The sequence below is a fragment of the Falco punctatus genome (genome assembly GCF_963210335.1).
Source record: "Falco punctatus genome assembly, chromosome: 18".
NCBI lineage: Eukaryota > Metazoa > Chordata > Aves > Falconiformes > Falconidae > Falco > Falco punctatus.
Genome location: NC_137598.1, coordinates 4,640,159 through 4,665,843, shown reverse-complemented (window position 1 = coordinate 4,665,843; position 25,685 = coordinate 4,640,159). Strand labels below are relative to the sequence as shown.

Below are 25,685 nucleotides of genomic sequence, written 5' to 3'. Positions count from 1 at the left end.
CCCCAGGCGCGGCGTGGCGGGCGATGCTGGCGCGGCGCTGGTGGCTGCAGGGGCGGCAGTGGCAGCGGGGCCAGGCGCCCGCGATGCTTCGCGCCCTCCACGCCTCCGGGTACTGCGCCGAGGACGGGCGGCACGTGGCCATGGCCGAGGGCGAGCGAGGCCACCGAGGACTGGTGGCAAGTGACCCGGGCCAGTGAGCCCTGCTGGGCTCGGCCCTCCTGCGTCCCGGCCACCTGCGCGGCGGAGCTGGACGCCGGCGAGGCTGGGAGATGGAGCGGGGGACCCCTCGGCCAGCCGGGGGGCGGGGGTGAGTGTGGCAGGGGGCAACAGGGCTGCGGCTGTGGGGAGGGGGGCACAGGGCTGGGGTGGGGGCACAAAGGGGAGGGGCAGAGGGCTGGGGCGTGGGGCTGGGGGCACGGGGCTGGGGATGGGGTGTGGGGCTGGGGGCACGGGGCTGGGGAGGGGGGCACAAGGGGGAGGGGCAGAGGGCTGGGGCGTGGGGCTGGGGGCACGGGGCTGGGGAGGGGGTATGGGGCTGGGGGCACGGGGCTGGGGAGGGGGGCACAGGGGGGAGGGGCAGAGGGCTGGGTTGGGGGACACGGGGCTGGGGGCAACAGGGTTGTGGTTATGGGGCTGGGGAGGGGGGCACAGGGCTGGGGAGGGGGGGCATAGGGGGGAGGGGCAGAGGGCTGGGGTGGGGGGCACGGGGCTGGGGGCACGGGGACCGCCCACCCAGTGCCACCCTGGAGAACATCAGACACCCCCCCCCCCAAATGACAGACCCCCAGCTCTGCCAGATCAGGTTATACCAGGGCTGCGGGTCTCCCCCATGGGGTGGTCCAAAGGTGCCCACCCCCCTCCCCCCAGACCCCAGGGTGACCATCCCCTTGGTCATCCCAGTGCCCCCCAGTTCCCATCCCAGTGTGCCCCCAGCTACCCTCTGCACCCTTCCGGTGCCCTCCTCGCATCTCCAGACCCCGCACACCAGTTGCACCAGTGCTCCCAGTTCCCTGGCAGCAGTGTCCGCTGGATCTGTCTTTGGTGCAAGGCAGGTGGGGGGGGGGCTGGAGGGTGGGTGGGTTGGGGGGGTCTGGGCATTCTGGGGGCTCCAGACAAGAAGAGGCAGAGGAGACTTGGGGGGCAGAGGGCCCTGGGGGGGGGGTCCCAAGCAGCACCCAGCCCTGATCCAGAGGTCAGGGTCTAGGAGGGACCCACTGATGCCTGGGGGGGAACGACCCCTGGCACTGGGGGGCTCCCCTGCCCCCCTCCCAGCTCGGGGGGGCTCCCAGCCACCCCCTCCTTAAAGAGGGTGGGTGCTGCCACCAGGGCTGGGCCTGGGGCAGTTAAAACCGAGTCGGGGGGGGGGAAGTCGTGCTGGGGTGGCCCCCAGCCCCACATGTCCCCCAGGGTGGGGCGCCCAGGAAGGGGCAAGGAGCCGCTTTGGGGGGCGGTGGGGGGGGGTGAGGGGGCGATTCTGGGAGGGACGGGGCCAGAAGATGGGCTCAGGGGGTTGGGGGGGGGGGGCAGGGACCCGCCTGGTAGCACTGGGACCCCAGCCCCCCCGAGGAAGGGGGGGCAGCAGCCCCCCACCGCCAGTGACACATGGGAGACCCAAAGTGTTCTTCTTCCCCCTCCGGACCCTGAGCGCAGCCCCCTGCACCCATCCTGCACCCCAAAGATGGTCCCAGGTCTGTTAATCCTCAGGGCAGGTGCTACTCGGAGCATCCCAGCGTTACAACCTCTTGTAAGATACACGCAGGGGCGATACAGCGACATTTACTTCCCCGTGCAGACGCCAGAGCTCAATAAAAACTTGATCAAGTCACTTTTATAAACTTCCCTACGGCTTCCCGCAGCGCTGGGCGCAGACCCCGGGTAGGGACCCCCACCCAAGGGTGGGCACCGGTAAGTCGCCCACCCCAGTAAGAAAGAGAGAAATAAGAAAGTCGCCCGCCCCAGTAAGAAAGTCAGTCGCCCGCCCCAGTAAGAAAGTCAGTCGCCCGCCCCAGTAAGAAAGTCAGTCGCCCGCCCCAGTAAGAAAGTCAGTCGCCCGCCCCAGTAAGAAAGTCAGTCACCCGCCCCAGTAAGAAAGAAAGGTGCCTGCCCCAGTAAGAAAGTCAAGTCAGTCGCTCGCCCCAGTAAGAAAGAGTCGTCCGCCCCAGTAAGACAGTCAGGCAGGCAGGCGCCCTCCCCAGTAACAGTCGCCCACCCCAGTAAGAAAGAAAGAGAAAGAGGCACCATCCCCAGTAAGAAAGAAAGAGAGGTGCCCGGCCCAGTAAGAAAGCTGGTCAGTCACCCTCCCCAGTATGAGCAGCACCAGTAACCCCAGCCCGCCCAGGCAGCCACTGGGTTTGCGTCCCACGTCCTTGACCAAAAATTTCCCGTAAAAGCCGCCCTGTTTTTACAGGAAACTCTCTTTCCTCCGACAATTGATTAATTAATTAATTAATTAATTAGCGCATCTTTTCCCCATCAGACCAAGGCCACGCGGGGGAAGCGACCTACGGAGCTTAAAAATAATAAAGAAAATAAAATAAACCCCAACGCGACCGCCACAGCCTCGGACTCCTCGTCTGGTCTGCACTGGGAAGCGATGGGGAGTTCCTCCAGTGTATTTTTTTATTATTATTATTTTAAACAAATTGTTAGTTATTTTCTTAGATTTTTTTTATTATTATTAATAATACTTTAGATGAATCGTGCTAGTTGCTTTCTTCACCAATACTAAAATCAATGCAGCGTTAAAAGAATAAAATAAAAAAACAAACAAAAAACATTGCACAATCAAATCCCATTGAAAGTCTGGGTGAAGCTGAAAGTTAAAAAAAAATAAAAATAATAAAATAAAATTTTCTACACAAGCTGCCCGGGGCGGGGGGTGGAGGACTCTGGGTAGTTATGGGGGTGCAAACGCGCCGGCGCCTCCCGCTTCACTTCAGCAGAGGAGAAGCAAAGAAGTTCCCCGGATGCCCGAGCTGGGTTGTCGGTTTGCTTTTGCTCCCAAATCTGAGAAAAACAGGAAAAATAGAAAAATTTGGGATATCAAGCTCTAACACCCCCCTTTTCCCAAGGACCACCCCTCCTCCCCCCCCGTGTTCCGCTCCCCGCCATAAGGTGATGCTCTAAGATCACGCAGCTGCTGCTGGAGAGCCCCCATAGTAAACCCAGGGTGGGGGTTGGGGGGGTCCCCAAAAATCTATTTTTAGTCCTTGGCCACCCAAAGCACCCCAGCACCCACTGTCACCGACCTGGGGGTGCTTTTGGTGAAGGTAGAGCGGACCCGCTGGGATAAGGAGTTGGAGGATGGAGTCTTGGAGAGCTGCTGCTCCGGCGTGGTGAGGGGACCCAGCATGCTGACTGTTAAAAAAAAAAAAAAAAAAAAATCAAAATATTAAGGGAAAAAGGCAGCAAAAGGGGGGGAGGGGGTTGTGCATAAAAAGCAAGCAGCAGCAAAAGGGGGGGGTGGGCAAAAAGAAGCAGCAGCAAAAGGGGGAAAAGCGCGCGGGGCAGTGAGCGCGGCGAGGAGCTGTGGTTTTCGCCGCCAGGGAAGGGGCAGCACATCCCGCAGCAGCTGCCTTCGAAAATTTTATTTATTTAATAAAATTCACATCTGGCATCTCCCGGTACGGGGGTTTTGCCGTGTCTCCCTCGACGAGGCGCGTGGGAACGGCAGCTCCAAGGCGACCGAGCCCCCCCCCCCGCCCTGGGTTTAGACCACTGACCCTCCCCCCAGGGCTCAAGCCACTGAGCCCCCCTGGATTTAAGTGACCGAGCCCCCCACCCTGGGATCAAGCAACACCCCCGACCTGGGGCTCAAGCGACCGAGCCCCCCCAGGTTTAAGTGACCGAGCCCCCCCCCCCACGACTGAGTTCTCCACCCCCCCAGGATCAAGTGACCGAGCCCCCCTGGATTTAAGAGACAGAGATGCCCAGACTTAGGCGACCAAGCCCCCCGCTCAGGCTCAAGCAACCGAGCCCCCCACCTGGATTTAAGTGTCCGAGCCCCCCCCCAAGGTTTCAGCAACTGAGCCCCCCTGGATTTATGTGACCGAGCCCCCCCAGGCTTAAGCAACCAAGCCCCCAGCCCCCTGCCCCCAGGCTCAGGCAACCGAGCCCCCCACCCCGGGTTTCGGCGACCGAGATGCCCGGACTCAGGCGACCAAGCCCCCCCCACGCCGGGTTTTGGTGACCAGGCCCCCCCAGCTCAAGCATCGTCACGTTTCCAGCCACCCCCAGCGGCAGGCAGGACCCCTGGGTTACCTTTACAATCCGGCGTCCGTGGGCTGGCGCCGCTCTCCATCACTTGCGCTGGCTCCACGTTTTCCTGCTCCCCCACGCCCAGCTGGCTCCAGTATTCCACGGGGAGCAGGAGCAGCCGCTCCACCACCTACGGGGACACGGGAGGGGGGGGGGGGACACGCTGATGTTGGACCTGCATCGCCCCGAGCTCCCTCCTGGGGATTTTGCCCGGTGGGATGCGATACCGAGCGGGTCCCACCCACCCACCCACCCTGGGCTGGCGCTTGGTGTCCTGCAGCAGCGTCACCGGGTCGGGATCAGGCACCGCGTGGGCGACGATGGTGGGGCCGAAGACTTTGGCCAAGTTGGTGACGTCCATTTTAGTAGCCGGGCTCTGAGCCACCCTATATTTTAAAAAAAATTAAATATATGTATAAAAATATTAAAAAAATATATAAAATATACAATATAGAAAATATATAAAATGCACCAGATTTATGTATATTTTAATGTGCATATATAATATATAAAAATATATAAACATATATAACAAAAATATACATAAATATATAAAATATATAAATATAACAAAAATATGTATGAAATATATTTTTATATCTATAAGAAAAATATAAAAATATATAGAAATACATATTTTAAATATATTAAAAAATATATAAAATATATATATAAAAAAATAAAATAAGGTGGCTGTTTCTCGTCCCTGGTCATGCAACCTCCCCCCCCATCCCCCCCCCGCCCCGTGCTCCAGCCTCCGAACAAACAGGGTTTTTTTCCAGAACAAACACTTGATGCTCACAATCTGTAACATCAGTTAATTAGACAAGGCACCGGTGGCAACATCCCCCTTCCAGCATCCCCAGCGCCCCTCCAGGGCCCCCATCCCCCCCCCTTTTCCCCAGCGCCCCCCCTTCCCCCCCACTTTTCCCCAGAGCCCCCGTTGCCCCATCCCCTTTTTCCCCAGTGGCCCCCCCATCCCCCGTCCCTTTCCCCCCATCCTTGTCCCTTTCCCCCTCGCCCCACTTTCCCAGTGCCCCTTGCCCCATCCCTTGCCCCCTGCCTCCCCCCCCTTTCCCAGCGCCCCCCACCCCCCGGGAGGTACCTCTGGAGGTGGATCATGAGGAACGCCAGCGTGTCCCTGTTGGCCTGAGGAAGCTCCCCAACCACTTGGTACATGGCAGCCACGCTGTTGTCCTCATCCAGGATTTCTGGAGGGGGGAACAAAAATAAAATAAAAATAAAAATAGTATTTAAACCTTAGAAAATGATCCCAGAGGCACAGCTGGGACATCGCCCAGGGAGAAAGGAGGATGCCAGGAATGTCACACCCCACCGCAGTGATGGGGGGTCCTGCTGGAGCACTAGGGCTTGTTGCCTTTTCCAGAGGGAAGATGCTCCTTGAGGGGGGAGGGGACATGCTCCTAGTAGATGGGGGGGACAGGGACGACGACACTCCCTGAGGGAAGGGGGGGGGACACAGACACACAGGCTCCCCAGGGGAGGAGGGGGGCAGACTGGACATGCTCCCTTGTGGAGAGGGGGGGGACACGCTCCCCCCGGGAAGAGAGGGGGACATGGAGACAGGGGGGAGATGCTCGCCCCAGGGAGGGGGGAGGGAGGGGGACACAGAGATGGGGGGACACGCTCCCCCGGGGGAGAAGACATGATGGGGACACACTCCCCTGGGGAGGGAGGGGTGGGGGGACTGGACACACTCCCCTGGGGAGGGAGGGGGGTGACGGGGACACGATGGACATGTTTCCCCAGGGAGGGGGGACACAAACGCTCCCCCAGGGAGGGCGAGAGGCTCCCAGAGGGAGGGGGGGGATGCTCTGAGCCCAGGTCTGCCGGTCCCCCCCAGCAGCTCAAGCTGCGCCCCCCAGCCAGCCTGGGGAAGGGGCTGGGGGTATCCCCCCCCCCCCCCCCCTCCCCAGTTTTACCCGCAGCTTCCATAAAAGCCTTGTTCAGGCGGAAGGTGAGGAGCGGCTCCCTCAGGCTGCGCAGAAAGTCCTTGAGGAGGCTGCAGACGGCGTGGATGTCGTCCACTTTGCTGAGCAGGGGGATGCTCCTGCTCCTGAGAAACTTCTCCTTCAGCTCCCGCACCGTCTTCTCGCAGCCGGAGACCCGGTAAAGACCCGTCTGCTCAGGGTGGGGGAGGGGCAGAACATTAACGACACGTATAAGACTCATTTTTTATTTCCACCCCCCCCCATTCCCACCTTCCCCTCACCTGCCGAGCGGCGCTGGATGCCCCAATGAGATATTTGGGGGATTTATTTCTTGCCCCAACGCCACGACCCGTTCCATCAGCGGCGTTGCGCGCCCCGTTTTCTTCTTACCTCGTGCAGCCCTCGCTGCTCGATCTCGTTAACGCAGTGCACTAGGATGGGAGGGATCATCGGAGGTGTGGAAGGGACAAAATCCAGCAAGGTCCCCTAAAAAGCAGAAAAAAAAAAATTAAAATAAACTCATTCATCAAGATATGGAAAAACCTCAAAAATTCACAGCAAGAGGGAAGCATTAAAAAAAAAAAAAAAAAAAAAAAAAAGATTGTTGTGTCTTCACCGGCCCAGAGAGCAAATCCCACCAGCACAGCGCAGGATTGCCCACCCAAAGGTGCCGCCTTCCCAGCTCAGCACCCCCTTAACGCTGCACCCCCCCACCCTGCGGATCGAACGCGATGTCAACGGGCTCGTTTTCATTTAACGATGCAGCTCTGAGCCACAGGAGCTTTTCCACGGAAGGTTGGAAGCTCAGCAGCCTCGAACCAACTGACCATCAACCAGATCCACCTGTTGGACAGAGCCTCCAAATTCAAAATTAGAAGAAATTCATCCAGTTTGGTTCTTGGGCAGCCACGGCCCCAGAAAAAAAAAACAAAAACCTAATGGAAAATGTGTGTGAAACCCCCAGAAAAATGTGGCTTAGAAAAAATTCATCCGGTTTGGTTCTCGGGCAGCCACGGCCTCAGAAAAAAAAAAACCAAACGATGGAAAATGTGTGAAACCCCCAGAAAAATGTGGGTTTTAAACTGGAAATATTTGCACCGGTGGCCGTACTGCCCCTCCATCAGGTCCACTCACCTCCCCGATGCGGACCGGGGTGCCGGTCAAGATGGGGATGCAGGGGAGTGGGCAGCGGTCCCGGCACTCGGGGTGGGTGACCACGCGGCAATCTCGGCATTTCAGCGAGATTTTTCCAAATTTTACTCTCTTCCCACAGGGAACGCATGATTCGGGCTTGATAACCTAAGGATTCGGAGCGGTAGGAAGAGATTAGTGCACGTGGTAGCTCAGCTGGGTTAAGTCCTGATGACCGGGATAACGCATCCCACGATCCGTGTGGGTCGTGGGGACAGTTAATATTGACAGAGACATCACGGCTGGTGATAATGTAATAGATGTATAAAATGATAGAGGCTCTGATCAATACTTGCCATCACACGTCTTTAAAAAAAAAAAAAAAATATGGAAGTTTTTCCAAGTTTTTCCTGCCTGCAGACCTACCGTCTTGGACACGAACTCATGCAGCCGCACGGTCCCGTTGCTCTGTGGGGTGCTGGAGCCATCGGGCTCCAATTTGGATTCCGGCTGCTTGCTGCCCACGCTCGTCTCGCTGTTCCAAGGTTGCAAAAGACCTAAAAGGCAGGAGAAGGAGCAGTGACCCAAAGGGATCATCCTCCTTTGCAACCTTTGCTTTCAAAGCAAACGCATCGGAAACTAGAGGCGGCTGCCTCGGTCCTCCAGGAAGGTGACCAGAATATTTCGGGATAGCGTCCGGCTGGCCAAGTAGCTGCTTCAGGTCTGGGATCGAGGGAGAGACGACACCTACCGCTCTTCCTGCGGCCTCTGTAAGGCACCGTGTGGATGGTAGAGATGGCCTCGATGGGGCCACCATCGTTGGGGACCATGAGGGTGGTTTTTGCTATTATGGATTCGTTTCCCTGTAAAGGAAAAAAAAAATAAAAAAATTAAAAATCGATGGTTTGTGGCCTCAGGACTGATGGGACGTGGGATTTTTCTACTTCACCCACCCAAGAAACAGGCAGGCAGCGTCGCCAACTGCTGTAAGCACCCACAGACCCAGCTGAGACCCCCATACCTGGTCCGCGGTGGAGCCGATCGATCGGGTTTTCTTCTGAGGACCTGGTGGCCCGTCAATGAACTGCCTGGAAGACCGCTGGAAAAAAATACGGGATATTTCTGTCCGTGAAGGAGGTACGCTGGTAACTGGGTGAGATACCAGCTCGGGATAACTAGGAGGAGCAAACCAGTGCCTGCACACACCCTGGTTGTGCTAGGTTCTTCCATGGTACCTATTTTTCACGGCCACCTTCAAGTTGCCACAAAGCATCTCTGCTCTTTCAGAGAATTTTCCTAGCCAGCTTTCTCATCCAATTCAGAAAAAAAAAAAAAAAAAAAAGGGAAAAAACACCCCGAAACCACCAAACAAAACCACACACACACAAAAACCATACAACAGAAGGGCAACTAAGCAAGCCCCAAACTCTTCCACCTCTGCTAGTGTCCTTTCCCACCTGTGCATGTGAACAGCAGACCAGAACAAGCACAAACTCCTTCACAGAGTATTAAAAAAAAATTAATTATTAGCATCCTCCATGATTTCCCTCAACCTGGTAACTGTTAGTACACTTCAAGTGCTTTGTTGCAAACTCTAAGTCATAACCAAACAAGATATGCGGAATTCTACTCCGGGCATTCTCGTTAGACAAATGCAATCAGAATTAATGTCCGATCTACGTTAATTCTGATCTGCAGCAGGTCTGAATCGCAGCAGCAGCACATCCACCTCCAGTTTGATCGCAATTAGTCGTTCTGACATCGTTATGGGCGGCTGGGAGATGACAGAGGGTGACACCGCGGCGGCTAAAGCCAACCACTTGATGGGGAAGGACGGAACGTACCCTTTTCGTTCTCTTTTTCAGCCTGACCGTTTTCACCAGGGAGGAATCCCAATCCTGTGGGAAATAACCCCGTTAGCTCCGTGTAAAAACACCCCGCATTCAATTTTTGCCAAGAGCACGCCAGCGAAATGCAAATCGGCTCTACCGGTGGAATACCGGAGTCATCTAAACACAAGGGATCTGGAGAGATTAATTAACCCACGCCCCAGAGGGGGGAAAAAAAAAACCCAACCCAAAACTTTAGAACTTGGAGTTACATTACCAGTGACTCATCCGTCTTGTCAAAGCTGATGTCTGACAGAATGGAGCCAGATTCATCTATGGTAGAGAGCCTAAAAAATGAAAAATTAGAAGAAACTCGTTCAAGTTTGCTTTTCAGTCGGTTCTCATCAACTCAGAAAGTGGGGAAAAAAACCCAACCAAACAAAAAACCAGTTGATCCAGGTGCAGTACGCATCGCGGAGGTGATTATTTGGATTATTTGAGATGTCGCTCCAACAAAATGCTGTTTTCCCCACCTTTTGTTGCCTGGAGCCTCCATGGATGCCTGTGGTCTGTTGAGAAAAGCCAGGGCAGACTTCTGCTCCTCACTCAGCTGGATGCTCCCCGACGCATCGCACATGAGCAGCTCTCGGATCAGTTGTATCTGCCTCTCCTGTAAAGGCAGACAATGATCAGCAGCTGCCAAAAACAGTGTTTAATTACCCTGTGAATCAATCCCAGGCACAGATGTCAATAGAGCATCAAGGGCTGCAAAGCCCCACGCTCTCCAGTTGTCTTTTCCCAATTCCAAGGAGCTAAACCAGGAATTTTCCTCCCCAGGAAAAAAAAAAAAAAAAAAAAAAAGTCATCACAAGTGTCAGTCCTTATTTTCCATAGGGAAATGCAGTTTAATCACCTTGTCTCCACGCCCTAACGAGCAAAGCGGTGATAAAGGAATTACTCACCAGCTTTTCGCAATCCGTCTCGGCTTTCTGCCGGCGTTTGATCTCCACATCCACTTGGTTGCGAGCGTGTTTCAGCTTCACATCCAAAGCGCTGCGCTCTGCTTCGGTTTTCATGAGAAGATCTTTGCACCTGCCCAGCTCGTGCTCAGTTTTCTGCAGTTTTCGCCGATGCTCTTCAAAGTTCTTGGCTAACTCGATGAACTCTGGAGAGAAGATGGACACCTTGAGGTACCCAGGCGAGGGGATGCAGCACCCCTCCTTCCGCGGGCAGCGGGGAGCCGCGAACGTATCCCGCTCCCGGTGGAAATGGGGAGAAACCAGCCCTTCGGCAAACACATGGATGCTACAACGTTCACAAATTCCTGTGGGTTTTCAGGCCAAGCCCTTTGTGTCAGCCGCCCCCCCCCCCCAAAAAAAATTCTACAACACGTGGGACCCTGCCTGTGTCAGCCGCCTGCCCCCCCAAAAAATTCTACAACACGTGGGACCCTGCCTGTGCCAGCCGCCTGCCCCCCCAAAAAATTCTACAACACGTGGGACCCTGCCTGTGCCAGCCGCCCCCCCAAAAAAATTCTACAACACGTGGGACCCTGCCTGTGCCAGCCGCCCCCCCAAAAAAATTCTACAACACGTGGGACCCTGCCTGTGCCAGCCGCCCCCCCCCTCAAAATCCTACAACACGTGGGACCCTGCCTGTGTCAGCCGCCCCCCCCCCCCCAAATTCTACAACACGTGGGACCCTGCCTGTGTCAGCCGCCTGCCCCCCCCCCAAAATTCTACAACACGTGGGACCCTGCCTGTGTCAGCCACACACACACCCCCCCCCCCAATTCTACAACACGTGGGACCCTGCCTGTGTCAGCCACACCCCCCCCCAAAATTCTACAACACGTGGGACCCTGCCTGTGCCAGCCACACCCCCCCCCCCAATTCTACAACACGTGGGACCCTGCCTGTGTCAGCCACACCCCCCCCCCCCAATTCTACAACACGTGGGACCCTGCCTGTGTCAGCCACACCCCCCCCCAAAATTCTACAACACGTGGGACCCTGCCTGTGTCAGCCGCCCCCCCCCCAAAATCCTACAACACGTGGGACCCTGCCTGTGTCAGCTGCCCCCCCCCCAAAATCCTACAACATGTGGGACCCTGCCTGGACCAGCCGCCCCCCCCCAAAAAAATTCTACAACACGTGGGACCCTGCCTGTGTCAGCCGCCCGCCCCCCCAAAAATCCTACAACACGTGGGACCCTGCCTGTGTCAGCCGCCCCCCCCCCCCCCAAATTCTACAACACGTGGGACCCTGCCTGTGTCAGCCGCCTGCCCCCCCCCCAAAATTCTACAACACGTGGGACCCTGCCTGTGTCAGCCGCCCCCCCCCCAGATTCTACAACACATGGGACCCTGCCTGGATCAGCCGCACACACCCCCCCCCCCCCAAAATTCTACAACACGTGGGACCCTGCCTGTGTCAGCCACACACCCCCCCCTCAAAATCCTACAACACGTGGGACCCTGCCTGTGTCAGCCACATCCCCCCCCCCAAAATTCTACAACACGTGGGACCCTGCCTGGATCAGCTGCCCCCCCCTCAAAATTCTACAACACGTGGGACCCTGCCTGTGTCAGCCGCCCCCCCCCCAAAATCCTACAACACGTGGGACCCTGCCTGTGTCAGCCGCCCCCCCCAAAAATCCTACAACACGTGGGACCCTGCCTGGATCAGCCATCCCCCCAAAAAGCCACAACATATGAGATCCTGTGCACATCAGCCGTCCCCCCAAAAAGCTAAAACTGCAACCCTGTGCGGATCAGCCCCCCCCCCCAAAACCTAGACCCTGAGACCCTGTGCGGATCAGCCCCCCCCCAAAAAAGCCACAACACGAGCCCCCGCGCGGATCAGCTCAGCTCACTACAAGCAGAATGTGACCCTGCCTGGAAATGCATTCCGTGACTTTATATTTCTCCAAAATGAGGAAAAAAAACCCCAAACCAACCCTGCCACCACACCACCTGCCACGGTCTAATTAGCCACGGCATCGTCAGAAACTTCTTCATCAGGAGCTGATGTTTGTCTGCGCTTTGGATGCGTCCGAAGACGACGCCACCCGCTTGGAGTGGAACTTACGGCATTCGCTCCCCTCGCTCAGCACCTCTGCCTGGCGCACCAGCAGCTCCAACAGGCTCCGCATCGCCGGCTCCATCATCCCGCCGGGAACCGGGGCTCAGCGACCACCCCGGAGCCCCCCGGCCCACCTCCAGGCAGCGAGCTTCTTCCCAGCCTACGGAAAAGAGAATCCGCTTCAGAATTCTGGATTTTTCCAGAGTTTTAGTAGCTGCACAAGCAGAAGTACATTAAAGATTGTGGTTTTTGGGGGGGATCTGGCCATCCGAATTCTTCCACCAAGGATCCAGGGCTAAATAAACCACCCATCCCTTCCTTCCCAGCCTAAGGAAAAGAGAATCCACTTTGGAATTCCGGATTTTCCACAATTTTAGAAGCTGCAGAAATAAAACGACATTAAAAGTTGTGGGGTTTGGGGATCTGGCCATCCGAATTCTTCCACCAAGGATCCAGGGCTAAATAAACCACCCAACCCTTCCTTCCCAGCCCATGGGAAAAGAGAATCCGCTTTGGAATTCCGGATTTTCCACAATTTTAGAAGCTGCAGAAATAAAACTACATTAAAAGTTGTAGGTTTTGGGGATCTGGGCATCTGAATTCTTTCACCAAGGATCCAGGGCTAAACAAACCGCCCATCCCTTCCTTCCCAGCCTGAGGAAAAGAGAATCCACTTCAGAATTCCAGATTTTTTTCAGTTTTAGAAGCTGCACAAGCAAAAAACACATTAAGAGTTGTGTTTTTTGGGGATCTGGGCATCCAAATTCTTCCACCAAGGAACCAGAGCTAAATAAACATCCCAGACCTCCCTTCCCACTTCCAAACTGCGAGCGTCTTCCCAGCCTAAAGAAAAAGAGAATCCGCTTTGGAATTCCGGATTTTCCACAATTTTAGAAGCTGCAGAAATAAAACTACATTAAAAGTTGTGGTTTTTGGGGGTCTGGCCATCTAAATTCTTCTGCCAATGATCCAGGGTTAAATAAACCACCCATCCCTTCCTTCCCAGCCTGAGGAAAAGAGAATCCGCTTTGGAATTCCGGATTTTCCACAATTTTAGAAGCTGCAGAAATAAAAATAAATTAAGAGTTTCGGGGTTTGGGGTCTGGGCATCTAAATTCTTTCACCAAGGATCCAGGGCTAAATAAACTGCCCATCCCTTCCTTCCCAGCCTGAGGAAAAGAGAATCCACTGTGGATTTCCAATTTTTTTCCAGAGTTTTAGTAGCCGCAGAAATCAAACTATGTTAAAGTTTTGGGGATCTGGGCCTCCGAATTCTTCCCCAGGGGACGAAGATCCTCGCTTCTCCACAGCCGACGGGCAGCAGAGCCATGGAGAGAGGCAGCTCCAGGGCTCGGAATTCCGGGATGAAGATTCCCAAACCATCCTCCTCCTCCTCCAGCCCAGGGACTACTTAGGCCACCAAAAACCTCAAGGCCTCGGCAGATCAAACCCGAAGCAGCGTTCGGGGGAAATTTGAAGAATTTGCTATTTAGAACTTACGGCACCGGCAGAATTCCGGCCCTCAGCACATTTTCCCTGGAAAATGCGTGGGAAAGTCTCCAGCCCGGCACCGCGGAAATTAATTTGTTAACGCGGGAGCAGGAGGGATGGTCTCGGCTAATTAAGCCGTCCCTCGACTAATTAACCCGCAGGTGTGGGAAGGGGCTGGGAGAGGCCGGGAGGGAGGATGAGGAGCCAGCGGAGCACTGTGGAGGCCTCTCCATGGAAGGTTCTGGAAGCGCTGGCTTCGCCGGGGTGGGGGCCATAGCCACATGGCGGCCTTGGGGCTGGGGGGGCTGTGAGGGGGGGCAGAGGCAAGGCCCCCCCACCTGCACCTCCTTGACTTAAGGGGGGGCACTGGGGATCCCACGGCCCTTGGGCCCCCCCAGGCCACTTACCGGGGACCCCCGCGGGGCCCCTCCCAGGCAATTACCGGGGCACTCCCAGGACCCCCTGGCCACTCACCGGGGAATCCCCCTCCGGGACCCCCCCTCCCGGCCACTCACCGGGGAATCCCCCCGCCTCCCGGCCACTCACCGGGCCCCCCCATCCTCCCGGGGACTCACCGGGGACCCCCCCCGGGGCCCCCCTCCCGGGGACTCACCGGGGACCCCCCCCTCCCGGGACCCCCCCTGGCCACTCACCGGAGAATCCCCTCTCCCAAACCTTCCCCCCCGCCCCGGGCACTCACCGGGGACCCCTCCCCGCCCGGCCACTCACCGGGGACTCAGCGGTGACCCCCCCGGGACCCCCCTCCCGGCCACTCACCGGGGACACTACCCCCCCGGACCCCCCTCCCGGCCACTCACCGGAGAATCCCCTCTCCTAAACCCTCCCCCCCGCCCCGGGCACTCACCGGGGACCCCCTCAAGGCACTCCGCTGGAGCCCCGGTTCCCTCCCCGGCCCCCTCCCGCACTTACCGGGGCCGCCGGCCCAGCTCCGGCTCCAACCGCCCAACCCAACCGCCCCGCACTTGGGTTTGAATCCCTGCTGCCAGCCAATCGCAGCGTGCTCCCCGCCCTCCCGGCCTCTCATTGGCTCTGTTCGCTCGGCGCCTGAAGCCAAGCCGCCACCATGTCCGTTGAGGGCGTGGCCTGTGCGTTCAACTCCCCGGCGCGCAGGCGGGCGCGGCGGCCCCTACAGCCGAGTGATGAAGCCGGCCAGGCGCCATCTTTACTGCTGGTCGCCGGCTCCGGCCCACGTTGCTTAGCAACGGAGCCGGCCGGGGACGCCGGCAGGGCCTAGGCCTCCCGCTGCTCTGCGGGCCCGAGCGCGGCCACGGGCACCAGAAGGGCTGTTCTGGGGAGAAAAACCCTGTTCTTAGGCAAAACCCCGGCTGTGGTTTTAAGCTGAGCCATTGTCCCACGGCACGGGTGGGCCTGAGCCCCCTGGCAGCCGCTCTGCACAGCACCGCCAGGCCTGGATGCGGCCTGCAGCTGGTTCAGAGCGTGGATATTTCACCGGGAGCTTGTTTATTACATCTTGTCGCTTCAAAAATACAAAGCCTCGACTGATTTCTGCCTCGGAAACGTCAGTCGGAATAACAGCCGGCAACCGAGCGGTGAAACGCCGTCCTGAGCCACGTAGGAGCCCTCCATTTGCAGACATTTAATATGCAAACCGACCAAACACAGAGCCAAAGCCGACGATGATGAGAAGGGAAATCGCATAATCATAAAATAACAATGCGTTTTAATCTTTTAGATCAGAAACAAAACAGCGGGTAATGGAAGAATAGATATTAGCAATTAGAAAGCGGAACTAAATGCTTAAAATTGCTAAGTGGGAAAGGGAGTTCGTAAAGCAGATTGCTCTCCAGCACCCAGCTGCTTTGTCAGAAGTACTTTATTTAGGTTATATAGTCTGCTTTAACTTAATTAATAATAATTAATTCATAATAGATTGTAAAAAGCCTCAAGGTCTTCTGAAAAGTAAACATTAACGAAGCTTCCTTGAGGAAGATAGTCAAAATTATCTGTTTTATAGGGGAACGGAGGCCTGGAAGAGACGCATCCTCCGAGTCCACGGTGGAGCGAGAGGAAGGCGCTGACCTTGATACTTGACCTCACGGCACGGAAAAATCACCCAAAAGCCCCATTTACCCCAGTCTGGAAAGCAGGTTGGAGGCTGATGGTGACACCTGGCTCTGCTGAGAGCCTCTTGTGCGTGCACATCCCAGCCCGGCACATCCCGGCCCCCCCATTTCTGAAGAGGTTCAGCTGCTTCGGTGTCAGCCCCGGGGCCTCCTGCAGCTCCTGCCTGTAATTAAATCTTCGCAGCAAAGATGTCTCTATTGGCAGATCATATTTATAGGCAGGCGAGTTGTTTTAGTGTCATTCTTAAGAGTTAAGGAGGCTTATGCTCATAAGCAAATTCTCCCCTCTTTTTAAATTGTCATCCGCAATCTCATGCCGATAAAAAGGCACATTATTTTAGATTATTGCCCCCGTGGTGCTTGTAGTGAGTTACTGCGTTAGATGCCGGGTTTCAGTGTTACACAAATTAGATTTCTTCCATATGTGTTCAGACGTTGTACTTCCAAATCCTCCTCTGAAACGTGACGGGTGAGAGCTCCAAGGGCATCAGGGGCTTGTGTACCCCCCCAAAAAAGCTTCTCAGAAGCCCCCCCTCGCCTGCTGATGTGATGTGGCCGTGGCCAACGGGCCACCACACCACTTGCTCCGTCCCAGCCCTGGTCCCTAAAAGCTTTGTAGTTTTTCTTTCCTCCCTCCTGCCTGATGCATGATGAGAGCAGAGGGGTCAGAAGCACCTTGCAGATACAGCTATTCCAAGAGAGAGAAGGCAAAAGGCTTGAGGGCCTTTTCAGGAGCTGCTTTGTTGCAAAGTAATTATATTCTCTTTTGTTTGTGTCAGGGAGGGGAGGGAGAAGCCTTGAAATGTCTCATCTGGGAAACCGTTAATAGAATTTATGCTAATTTGATGATTCTGGCGATTACTGGCGGAAGCACTTCACATTTTCAAGCAGCAGAAATTCTCCTCCAGTTCCTCCTGCAGTCTTGCTCCCTTTGGTCTTTAGCCCGGTCGCCTCCTCCAGCCACCGGAGAATCCTCCTTTGCTGGGCAGCACTTGTGGACCCCGTGACGCGACCGGGATTTTTATTTATGCCGATGCCAGTGGGCTCTCCAGTGACCCTATGCCTCGATTTTGGGGGGCAGGATACAAAGAAATCTGCCCCAGCGCCTCGCCGTACTAGCGAGTGACCCTGCAATAACAAACCTTTCCCCGCCAGCCTCATCCTCTGGTGAAGCTTTGCAAACACAAATCTCTCTGCCCAGCTCCTGCGTAATTAACTCCAGAATTGCAAACCCATTTGTGCAGCTTTGCGCTCAGGGGAAACCTTTATTAAGTTCCTTTTAATCCAAAACCAGTTAGAGCATGATGGCCTTCATAAACAGTCATAAAAAAAAAGAAAAAAAAGGCGGAGGGGGGGGATGCGGGGAAGAAAGCAGAACTAGAAACTTGAAGACGGCAACCTTTCTCCAGGGGAAAAAAAGGGAGGACAGATGATCTTAAGTGCATTTCTATTGATGCGTTAATGCAGATTGGGTTGCAAAAATGATTCAGTAGCAGGAGGAAAATAGCCAGCAGGCTGAGCAGGGAGAGCAGCCTGGGTTTAACTGGAGGAAGCTGGACATTTTGGGGAATTAATTTTGGATTTTTCATGCCTGGCCCGAGCCGCAGGCCGGCAGATGGCATCACGCTCATGCCGTTGGGTGGGAGCTGCGGGGTTCAGCCATCCCTCGTCTGTGCAAAATATTGCTCGGGCGCCTTGCCCGTGCAGCCGGCGAGGAGGGTGCCGAAGGAGCCGTGTCGCTCCAAAGGATGAACCGGGTTTATCTGTCATCTCCTGCCGGCGTGGACCCAGCGTCGTTCCTCCAGCGGTGTCTGGCGGCTCGGATGGGATCGGCCAAAGCTGTCTGCAGCCACGCGCGGTCCATCCTCTCTGCTCCTCATAGTGAAACAGCGCATTAATGTCAGCGGAGGAGCCACGGCCTTACCCTGAACTCGTTAAAAAACAATGGGAGTCTCTCTTGCCTTCATCTGGCTTTTAATGAATGACCTCTTGTCGCCGGGAGCTGTGTGCAGTGACAAAGGACCTTTGTGGGCTGATATTTATGATTTCATTTAAGCCAGGGAGTAAGCTGAGGGAGAGAGGTAGAAAATAAGAGCTGAGATGATGTTTCCTGCTATAAACTCAAGGGATCTTTATCTCGTTTTGGTACTAATACAGTTGTCATCTCTTAAATATTTGAGCAACTCGCAGCCATGAACGCTCCCACGCTGGAAGGACGCGGGGCTCATGCTCGGTGGCAGGGCAGCGAACCGCTCTGGCTCTCCCGAGCCTCCTGCATGCCTCTGGGCTGGAACACGGGGGCGAGGGGAAGGGTTTGCATTTTCCCGGTGGTCCCAAAGAATTGCCCATGCATAAAGCCCTGCTGTGGGAGCCCACAACCCACTTGTGGGGGGCCGGCGTGCAGCCCTGGGCTCAGCGCAGCTGCCGGGGCCGAACAGCCCTCCCCACGCCGGCGACTTGCCAAGGCTGATAAATTTTTGCCTTTTCCTTCGGCAGGCCTCGGTGGCAGATTAAGCAGCTGGGAGTCTGGAGTGAGAGCGTGTCCCCTCTCCTTTGCCATGCAAACAGAGAAAATTAATCTTCCAGCTTCCTCTGATATTTGGGCTGAATTACAAGCTGGGAGCGGAGATAAAGCGCGGGCGAAAGGAAGGTACAGGTACAGCAGAGAGCCAGGCTGCCTGGCACAGGTCTTTGTCCATGCAGATAACGGCTCTCCTCCTCCCCGTGTCATGCATAATTCACCAGCACTGCCTCCCTCCGTCCTGGTCATCCCTCTCTCCGCTTTCACTGCTTCTTTCTACCGAAGCGGGAAGTCTCTGCAAGCCCGGCTGCGGGTGCAGGAGCACGCTCACGCGTGCAGAGCGAGCTCGCGTGTGCATCCAGAGACACAGCCAACATGTGATGCTCCGCTGCAGCGTGGCTCTCTTTGGGGGCTTGCCCTGGGATGTAGGGAAGGGGGTGGCGTTCCCTCCTCCCGGAGGCTGATGGAGACGGGGTACGATGGAGACGGGGCACCGGTGTCCCGGCACCGGCCCAGCTACCCCAAACCGGCACGTCAACTTCTGCAAGGGCTTCGCGTGTGATTTCGTATGCCCGTCACATCCCAGCCTCGCTAACCACGCTCTCTGCCTAAATCCCTCTGATGTTAGAGTTGGATAGAGGTTACATCCTTTGGGATACCAACCCCAGCATTAACAGACACCAACTGCATTTTATTTGGTCAATCATCCGGTGGCTTCTCTGCGCTGTTCTTGACAGAACTGTGCCGCACAGAGCAGAAAAGCCACGGAGGTTTTCCATCGCCACCGAAGAGTTTCTTTCCCAGAACAAAGCAGAAATAACCCCGGTCACTCCCAGCCAAACAGCGAACATAGACACCTGCTTAATTATTTTTGCTTTATAAATGAAAGCAGTGCCGTGAGTTTAATAACCACTGCTTGGGAGTAATTGGGGTGATTATTGTATGGCCCAGGGGGAAAATTGCAGCTTGTTATCTCCAGGGAGTAGCATTAGGATCCAGCAGATAATCAGAATGTTATTTGTTGCACTTTAGATGACATTTCTTACGGATTTCGAAGTGATAGCGATCAAACCGTGTTGCCAGAGCCACCCCCAAACTGGGGAATCCGGAGACCTGGAAGCTAAACAGCACCTGAAGCTGCCCGGGAGAGCTGCTTTTCCAGCGGAACGGGATGAATAACAGATATATGTGCCGCGTTCGAGCTCAAACCCGTCTCCATCTGAGTGCCACTCATCTCTTTTTTAATTTGATCTTCTCATAAAAGAGATGACACTCAAGATGCTGCCGGGGAGGACGTAAAGGGGGGAATAATCAGCTCTAACATGCCACCGGCCAGCTCTATAGCCAGCAATAAGGGTGCTGGAGACCTTCCCTCCTTTGTTTCTCCTCTCCACCCCCAATCGATAGCCTCTGCCCCCCCTTACAGCAGCCCTGAAATTCGAGGCTCCATCAGGAGCGACGCTCCGGCGCTGCGGCAGCATCCGACCCGTGTCTGCAGGGTCTGGCAGAGCCCGGCAGCGCTGAGCATCCTCCCTGTGCACGCCAAAATTGCCCCCCACGGCCCAGCCAAGCGGCTCCCACCGGCACTGCCCTCTCCGGAGGGTGTTTGCGCGCTGTCAGCTAGCAGCCCTTAGCTCTTGGGGGGTTTCGGAGCCAGGGGAGCCGGTTCTAGCAAAACCCAGGTGCAGCGGATGGGCAAGATGCAGCACGGTGATGCCACCCCAACACCAGCCCTCCCCTGGGCACCACGAGCCATGCTCCTCCAGCCTGGCCGCTGCGCTGGAAAGAGGATCTTCAGCCAGGCTAAGCGCAGCCGGAGCCTCTGGTGCTCCCCTTTTTTTGTAGGTTTGCTGCACCAGGAGTGTCCCCAAATCCTGGTTTGGGCTGACGGGTGACACGGCAGCACCTCGGTACCCGCGCGATGCCGGCGAGGAGGATCCTGCCAGAGCCCGGCGGACGCGGAGCCAAGGCAGGCTCCAGTATCGATCCCCACGATCAATGACAATTCAAGGCCTGGAAATGACGGCGCCTTTTCTGAGTCCTCGATTCCCAGCCCAGGCCGGGCGGGGGGAGGAGGGGGCTCGCCCGGAGGTCAGCGATAATCCGGAGCAGAGCTGGGATTGCAGCAGGTGGGCTGTTTAACGGAATTGGATGCGTAACAAGACAAAAGGCACAGAGGAAGGAGATCCGGTGGGATCCGGGACCGGAGTTTTGGCTTTGGCACGTTGGCAGCCAAATTTTGGTGCAATACTTATGGAGGGTGAGCGGGCAGGAGAGCTGGCGGTCAGGAATTAAAGCTGCTTCCATCCTTATCTCCCAGGTGGATACGCACGGGGAGGGGTGGGAACTGCGAGCCAGCCCGGGGTCACCGCGTCTGAAACCGTCTGTGGATTTAACGAGGCCGAACTTCGTTAGCTCAGCTGATGGGGAGCAGAGCAGAAGCACCGAGGAGGGAAAAAACCAGCACACCCCCAGGGTCCAGCGGCAGGCATTCCCACCGGGAAGCCCCTCGCGTGGCTGGGTGGGCACTGCACGGCCAGGGGACACAGCAAAGCTGCCCCAAAGGCAGCGGGTGAGGGGCCAGCGGTCTTCCAAGCCGAGTTTAAATTCGCTTTTAAACGGGGGAGCGCCGGAGCTGCCTCGCTTTCTCTCCTAATTTTTTTTGCTCAGCGGTGAGATGAAGGCCAGGGATGCTCTGCCCTCGGGTGGGTTCCTGTTTCCCACAGGCAGAGCCACAAGCAGCCACTGCTCGGCATTTACACCGCCAGGAAAACCGCAGGGAAAGGGATGGATACAGCCTGGATAGCTGCAGAGCCGAGGGGGTTTTGCAGGCAACTCATCCCCAGGAAGAGCAGCTCAGCTCCCAGAGCGGCCAGCCGGGTACCCCAGCCCCCCCCAGCCCCAGCACGGCTGCTTCGTCTCCACAATCCCTTGGGAATCCCCGGCTCTCACATAACGTGCTGGTAATTAACTCGCTTATTGGCTTTGCTTTTGCTGAGATTGCACGTTCAAGATGGGCTCCATCTGCTCCTTGCACGGGCTTGGCTGCTGAGGGAGGGGAGCAACACCAACACCCCCCCCACCCCCATTTATAACGAGAGAAACGTGTTATTTCTGTAAACGGGGGGACAACAAGGCCAAGCCATGCTGGGGACCGGTCCCAGCCCTGTGCCACCTCTGCCCAGTTCCACCAGCGCTTTCCCCACCCCCAAACTCATCCCAACCAGCCCAGGCATCCCTCAGCCCTGGCTCTGCCGGGGCCACCGCGGCCACCGGCTTCATTCTGTTGTTTTAGGGGATTTGCATCTCTCCCTTTAATTTCTCTTCAAGGCAAGAAGCAGCCAAGTGGGACCGTGTTTTTAAGGAGAAGCCGGACCGCTGCGTGGCAGACGCGCTGCTCTATACGCCTGGAGCATATAGCGCTCGATTCCCTCCCTGCCCACCACCATTCCTCCTGGAGAAATGGGACACCAACACCAAGGAGCAGCAACACGGGAGGAACTTCCAGCTCCAGCCTTTCCCCGGCAGGTTCCATCCCCCTTTGGCTCTCCTGTGGTTCCTATAAATCCTCCCCAGGTTATTCCAGCCGCTGTCACGGAGCTGGAGCAGCAAATCTCAGCTTAGCTCGGAGCCAAGCAGCGCAGCGCACGTGGCGCTCGCCGGGTCCCCCAGCACCCATCTGCACCGCCTTTGTCTCCTCAGCCTTTGAGCGCTGCTTTGCCTCCTCTCTCTGCTGCAAAGAAACGCATTCGTTGCAACATTGCTTTAATTTGTTTGCCAGCTTTCAGAGAGCTGCTCCCATCGGTGCTGTTTGGAGGATTTTTGCACGCTGGCAGCGTTAACCCTTTGGCTCCTGCACCCTCTCTCGAGCTGCTGGAGCATCTTCGCACGCCGAAGATGCACGAGCTGCCTTCTCCATCACGCATCCACAGCACTCGGGGCCATGGCCCTGGCACTTACCAGCTGGGGGATCCATTTCCCCTTCCCGCTAGCCTCAGCGTTTCCTTAATGAGATGAGTTTTGTTGTGACCACAACCGGTGTCAGAGGGAATAAAAGAAAATGTGATCTGAACGGGCTCTGTGGCGGTGACAAGGACACGGGGACAAGCAGAGAATGGCCACGGGCTGGATCCGCACCCAGGCAGGAGCTGGGGGATCCTGTCGCCCTGTGCCATGTGTCGTGCATCCCGGCATCCCACCCCTATGCCCACGCATGCGATGCCCATGGCCTGGGGCTGCAGCACGGCCTTTGTCGGGGGCCGGCAGGGCCACCGACCCCACAGGGCATTTCTTCTCCCGCAGCTCCAAACCAGCTTGGGCTTCCCAGATGGATATCAGAGCGGCGAAGACAGCGAGGACCTGGGAGCAGCAGCCCCCCAGGTCCCCGCTTGACCCAGCAGCCTGTGAAATGAGTTTGTTTGGTCTCTGTCGCCTGCTTCCAGGTCCCATCCAGCCTGAGCATCTTCAGACCCTCCGGTCCAGGGGAGCAGCCCCGGCACTGCGTGTGTCCCAGATGAGGGATAAGACAAGTGGGGAAGGCAGGAGCCAGCCAAGGTGGAATGGATGTGCGGGGAAAGCGCTGCAGGACGGCCGAGCAGTAGCCAGTGGTTTTGCCTTGCCTCATGCTAATTGCTCCAGCTAATGAAGCAGCACGTTCAACTCAGTGACTTTCCACAGGGTTTCCATCTGCCTTTGGTTCGCGATGCGCCGTTCACAACTCTAGAGAGCTGCTGCTGCTCAATCCCAAGATTTCCAGGATGGCAAAAGCATGGAAACAGCCCCGAAAGGACTGGAAAGCCACAGCAGCCCCAAAGCAGGTGAGAGGCACCCATCTCGGAGGGCGACGAGCCGCAGGAGGAGGAAACCCCAGGTCTTCAGCCCCCGACGTGCAATGTTGGTGCAACACAGATGCAGCGACACAGCTCTTCCCGAGGCTGCCGAGGTGTTACCTGCCTTCCCGCAGGAGATGGGCCCCAGGGAGTTCATCTCCTGGTCCTGGGGATGGTTCCTGCTGCTGAAACCCCCAGGAGAGCCCAAGCCACCTTCCCCATCGCCCCCCGTGCCTCCGGGTCCCCCGCACTCGCGCTGCAAGGTGCCTGGTTGTTAAAGCGATTCAGCCTCCTTTTTATCCCCAGCGCGGTTTTGAAGGTTTAAATAGAAAGATATCAAAATAAAAGATAATTGTTGAGAAAGATGAATAGAAGGGAGGGAAAAAAAAAAATAAAAAAAAAACCAACACCAAAAAACCAACCCCATCAGCACGGAGGAACTCTTGTCTAATTTCTCACCCACGCAGAGCGCAGCGATATTAGTGCCTTCAACTCCAGTTCGGAAAAGCTTTCATGGCTTTAGCACCAGCTACCCCAACAGCTTGTCCTTTTAATAAGCCGAGGCCTCCTGATAGCGTGTCTGCCCACGGGAGACCCCACCGGGACGCGGTTAATCCAGGCAGAAATAGCACAGAGCATCCCTGCGCTCACCTGAGCGAGGAATCCCTCATCTGGGGCAGGAAAAGGTTCAAAATCACCCCAAAATGCAAGGGGGAGAGGGGACCCCCCCTCCCTCGCCGCCGAGGCGGTGGTACCCAGTCTGTGCTGCTGGGTGTCCTCATCCTCCTCCACCGCCACCGGCTTTGGGTTTTGGCCACGGAGGCCTTTAATTATCCAAACTGCTGCCCCTCACAAAATTAAATGCCGCTGAGGATGACTCAGTGTTTAATGGACTGGCGGCTCCGCGCGCCGGGAGAGCCAAGCGGGTGCAAGCGAGAGCAGAGCGCAGCACAGCATCAATCAGACGGAGACACCCTGCACGGGGGCGAGCGACCCAGCCGCTCCGAGCGGGGAGGCGGGAGACCTGCTGATGGGCAACGGTGGCATTTTTATTCAGGATAACCCCACCGGTGACTCCTGGAAGTGGCAGGTCCAGCTTGACCCTCTGGCCAGGCTCTCTCCGACCCCTCACGGCGACGGCCGCTCGGGCAGCGGGGATGCGCTGGGTTTGGAAATCCCACAGTCTCGTTTCCCAGGATTCAGGTGCGGTGGTTTCCTTTGGAAAAGGCTGGGAATTGCTCCGGCATGCTTTAAAAGACAAAAGCAAATAGGTGCCAAAAGCTGCAAAGTGAGGCTTATCCCTGCCTCCGCTTGCCGACCCGGGATGGCAACGTGCTCTGGGCCAGCCCGAGCCAGCAATGGCAAGGAGCAGCCCTGCTAATAGCCTCGTTAGTCTCCCCAAGATGCTGAGGCTTTGGCTTCCAGCAGATAATTAGCCATGCGCTTATGAATTAGGATGCCCTGGACCTCTACCAGGACTTAGGTGGAGGCAATGGAACTGCTCTTGGTTCAGAGCTGGAGCAAGGAACGCCTTGAGAAGCGGCCCAAAGCGATGGGGATGGCTGGTGGGGACCGGGAGAAGCGGTACCCAACCCCACGCAGATGCCAACGGCCCCCTGATGCTGGAGCCACCCCAGCAGCGAGGCAAGCACGTGTAAAAAATCCTGGGAAGGCCCCCCAGCGCTGCATTTGAATCCGATTTCTTGTGGCTAAAAATGCTGATGGTTATTTCCCCAAGCTCCCAGGAAGAGTTTGGCCCCAAAACAGGCTCCTGGAAGCAATTTCCGATGAGCAATCTGTAATACCAGAGCTGATGGAAGCAATTTGCCACCCATTAGCAGAGATCATGGGATGTGAAGATCCTGCCATCCAGCTCAGGTTTAAGGGGGGGGGGTTTGAATTTTTCCCCTTCTCCCCCAGGATTTCTGGTTTGGGTGGGATGGGGGTGACAGACGGGGCTGCGAGACTGGACCAGCCTTGCAAAAAGCATCCGGCATTGAGGGTTAGAGCAATGCCAGGCTCACAGCACCATCCTGCCAAGGAACGGCTGAACACCAAAGCCCTGCCTCTGCCACCCCGGCAGCAAGGGCTTGGTGGCAATGCCACACACCGGTGGCCTTTAAATTAAATCTCTCACCTCCAACACACAATGCAACCCTGGAGATTGCAGGGCCAGTCACCCCCGTGCCCGTCACCCCCCAGGAAGGCAAACGGCGGCACCCAGCACCTCCAGCACCCACAGTACTTAATAGACCATTATGAATTAAATTGCCTCTTGCACGGCAGCAGGGCGGCGGGTGCAGATAAAGAAGCAATTTGCAAGCCAGGGCTGCCTGGATGGAAGGAGCGATAGCAGGGCACAACCCCAAAAAAGCCTGGAAAAAGCATCTCTTACCCACGTCCCTGCCCTAGGGATGCTTTTCCCGGGGGATGCTCTTCCAAGAAGTGGGATGGAGGTTTGTTCCCGGAACGCAGGGAGATGCGCAG

The 25,685-nt window shown here is 56.4% G+C and overlaps 1 protein-coding gene across 2 annotated transcripts; it reads right to left on the bottom strand.

The window, feature by feature from the left end:
• Positions 1-2,601: 2,601 nt before the first annotated feature.
• RACGAP1 (Rac GTPase activating protein 1) lies at positions 2,602-14,981 on the bottom strand. 2 transcript variants are annotated; one of them, XM_080368183.1, is made up of 17 exons: positions 14,674-14,981; positions 12,259-12,412; positions 10,132-10,334; positions 9,703-9,839; positions 9,447-9,516; positions 9,185-9,238; positions 8,362-8,439; positions 8,092-8,203; positions 7,767-7,897; positions 7,344-7,508; positions 6,600-6,695; positions 6,201-6,399; positions 5,363-5,468; positions 4,511-4,643; positions 4,261-4,387; positions 3,249-3,357; positions 2,602-3,006 (listed from the first exon to the last, which is right to left on the bottom strand). In XM_080368183.1, the coding sequence occupies exons 2-17, from the start codon at positions 12,335-12,337 to the stop codon at positions 2,931-2,933; spliced, it is 1,875 nt and encodes a 624-aa protein (XP_080224309.1). In that variant the 5' UTR covers positions 12,338-12,412; positions 14,674-14,981; the 3' UTR covers positions 2,602-2,930. The 2 variants fall into 2 exon arrangements, with proteins under 2 accessions (XP_080224309.1, XP_080224310.1); XM_080368184.1 differs by lacking the exon at positions 14,674-14,981 and adding an exon at positions 13,753-13,820.
• Positions 14,982-25,685: the final 10,704 nt, after the last annotated feature.

Bases quoted from the DNA above. Each gene is read 5' to 3' on its own strand.
- RACGAP1 (XM_080368183.1), bottom strand. From the start codon at position 12,337: ATGATGGAGCCGGCGATGCGGAGCCTGTTGGAGCTGCTGGTGCGCCAG. The intron at 9,840-10,131 runs GTGAGTAATTCC...CTGCCTTTACAG, and splicing joins AGACGGATTGCGAAAAGCTG to GAGAGGCAGATACAACTGAT. The intron at 3,007-3,248 runs GTCGGTGACAGT...TGTTTTTCTCAG, and splicing joins TTCACCAAAAGCACCCCCAG to ATTTGGGAGCAAAAGCAAAC.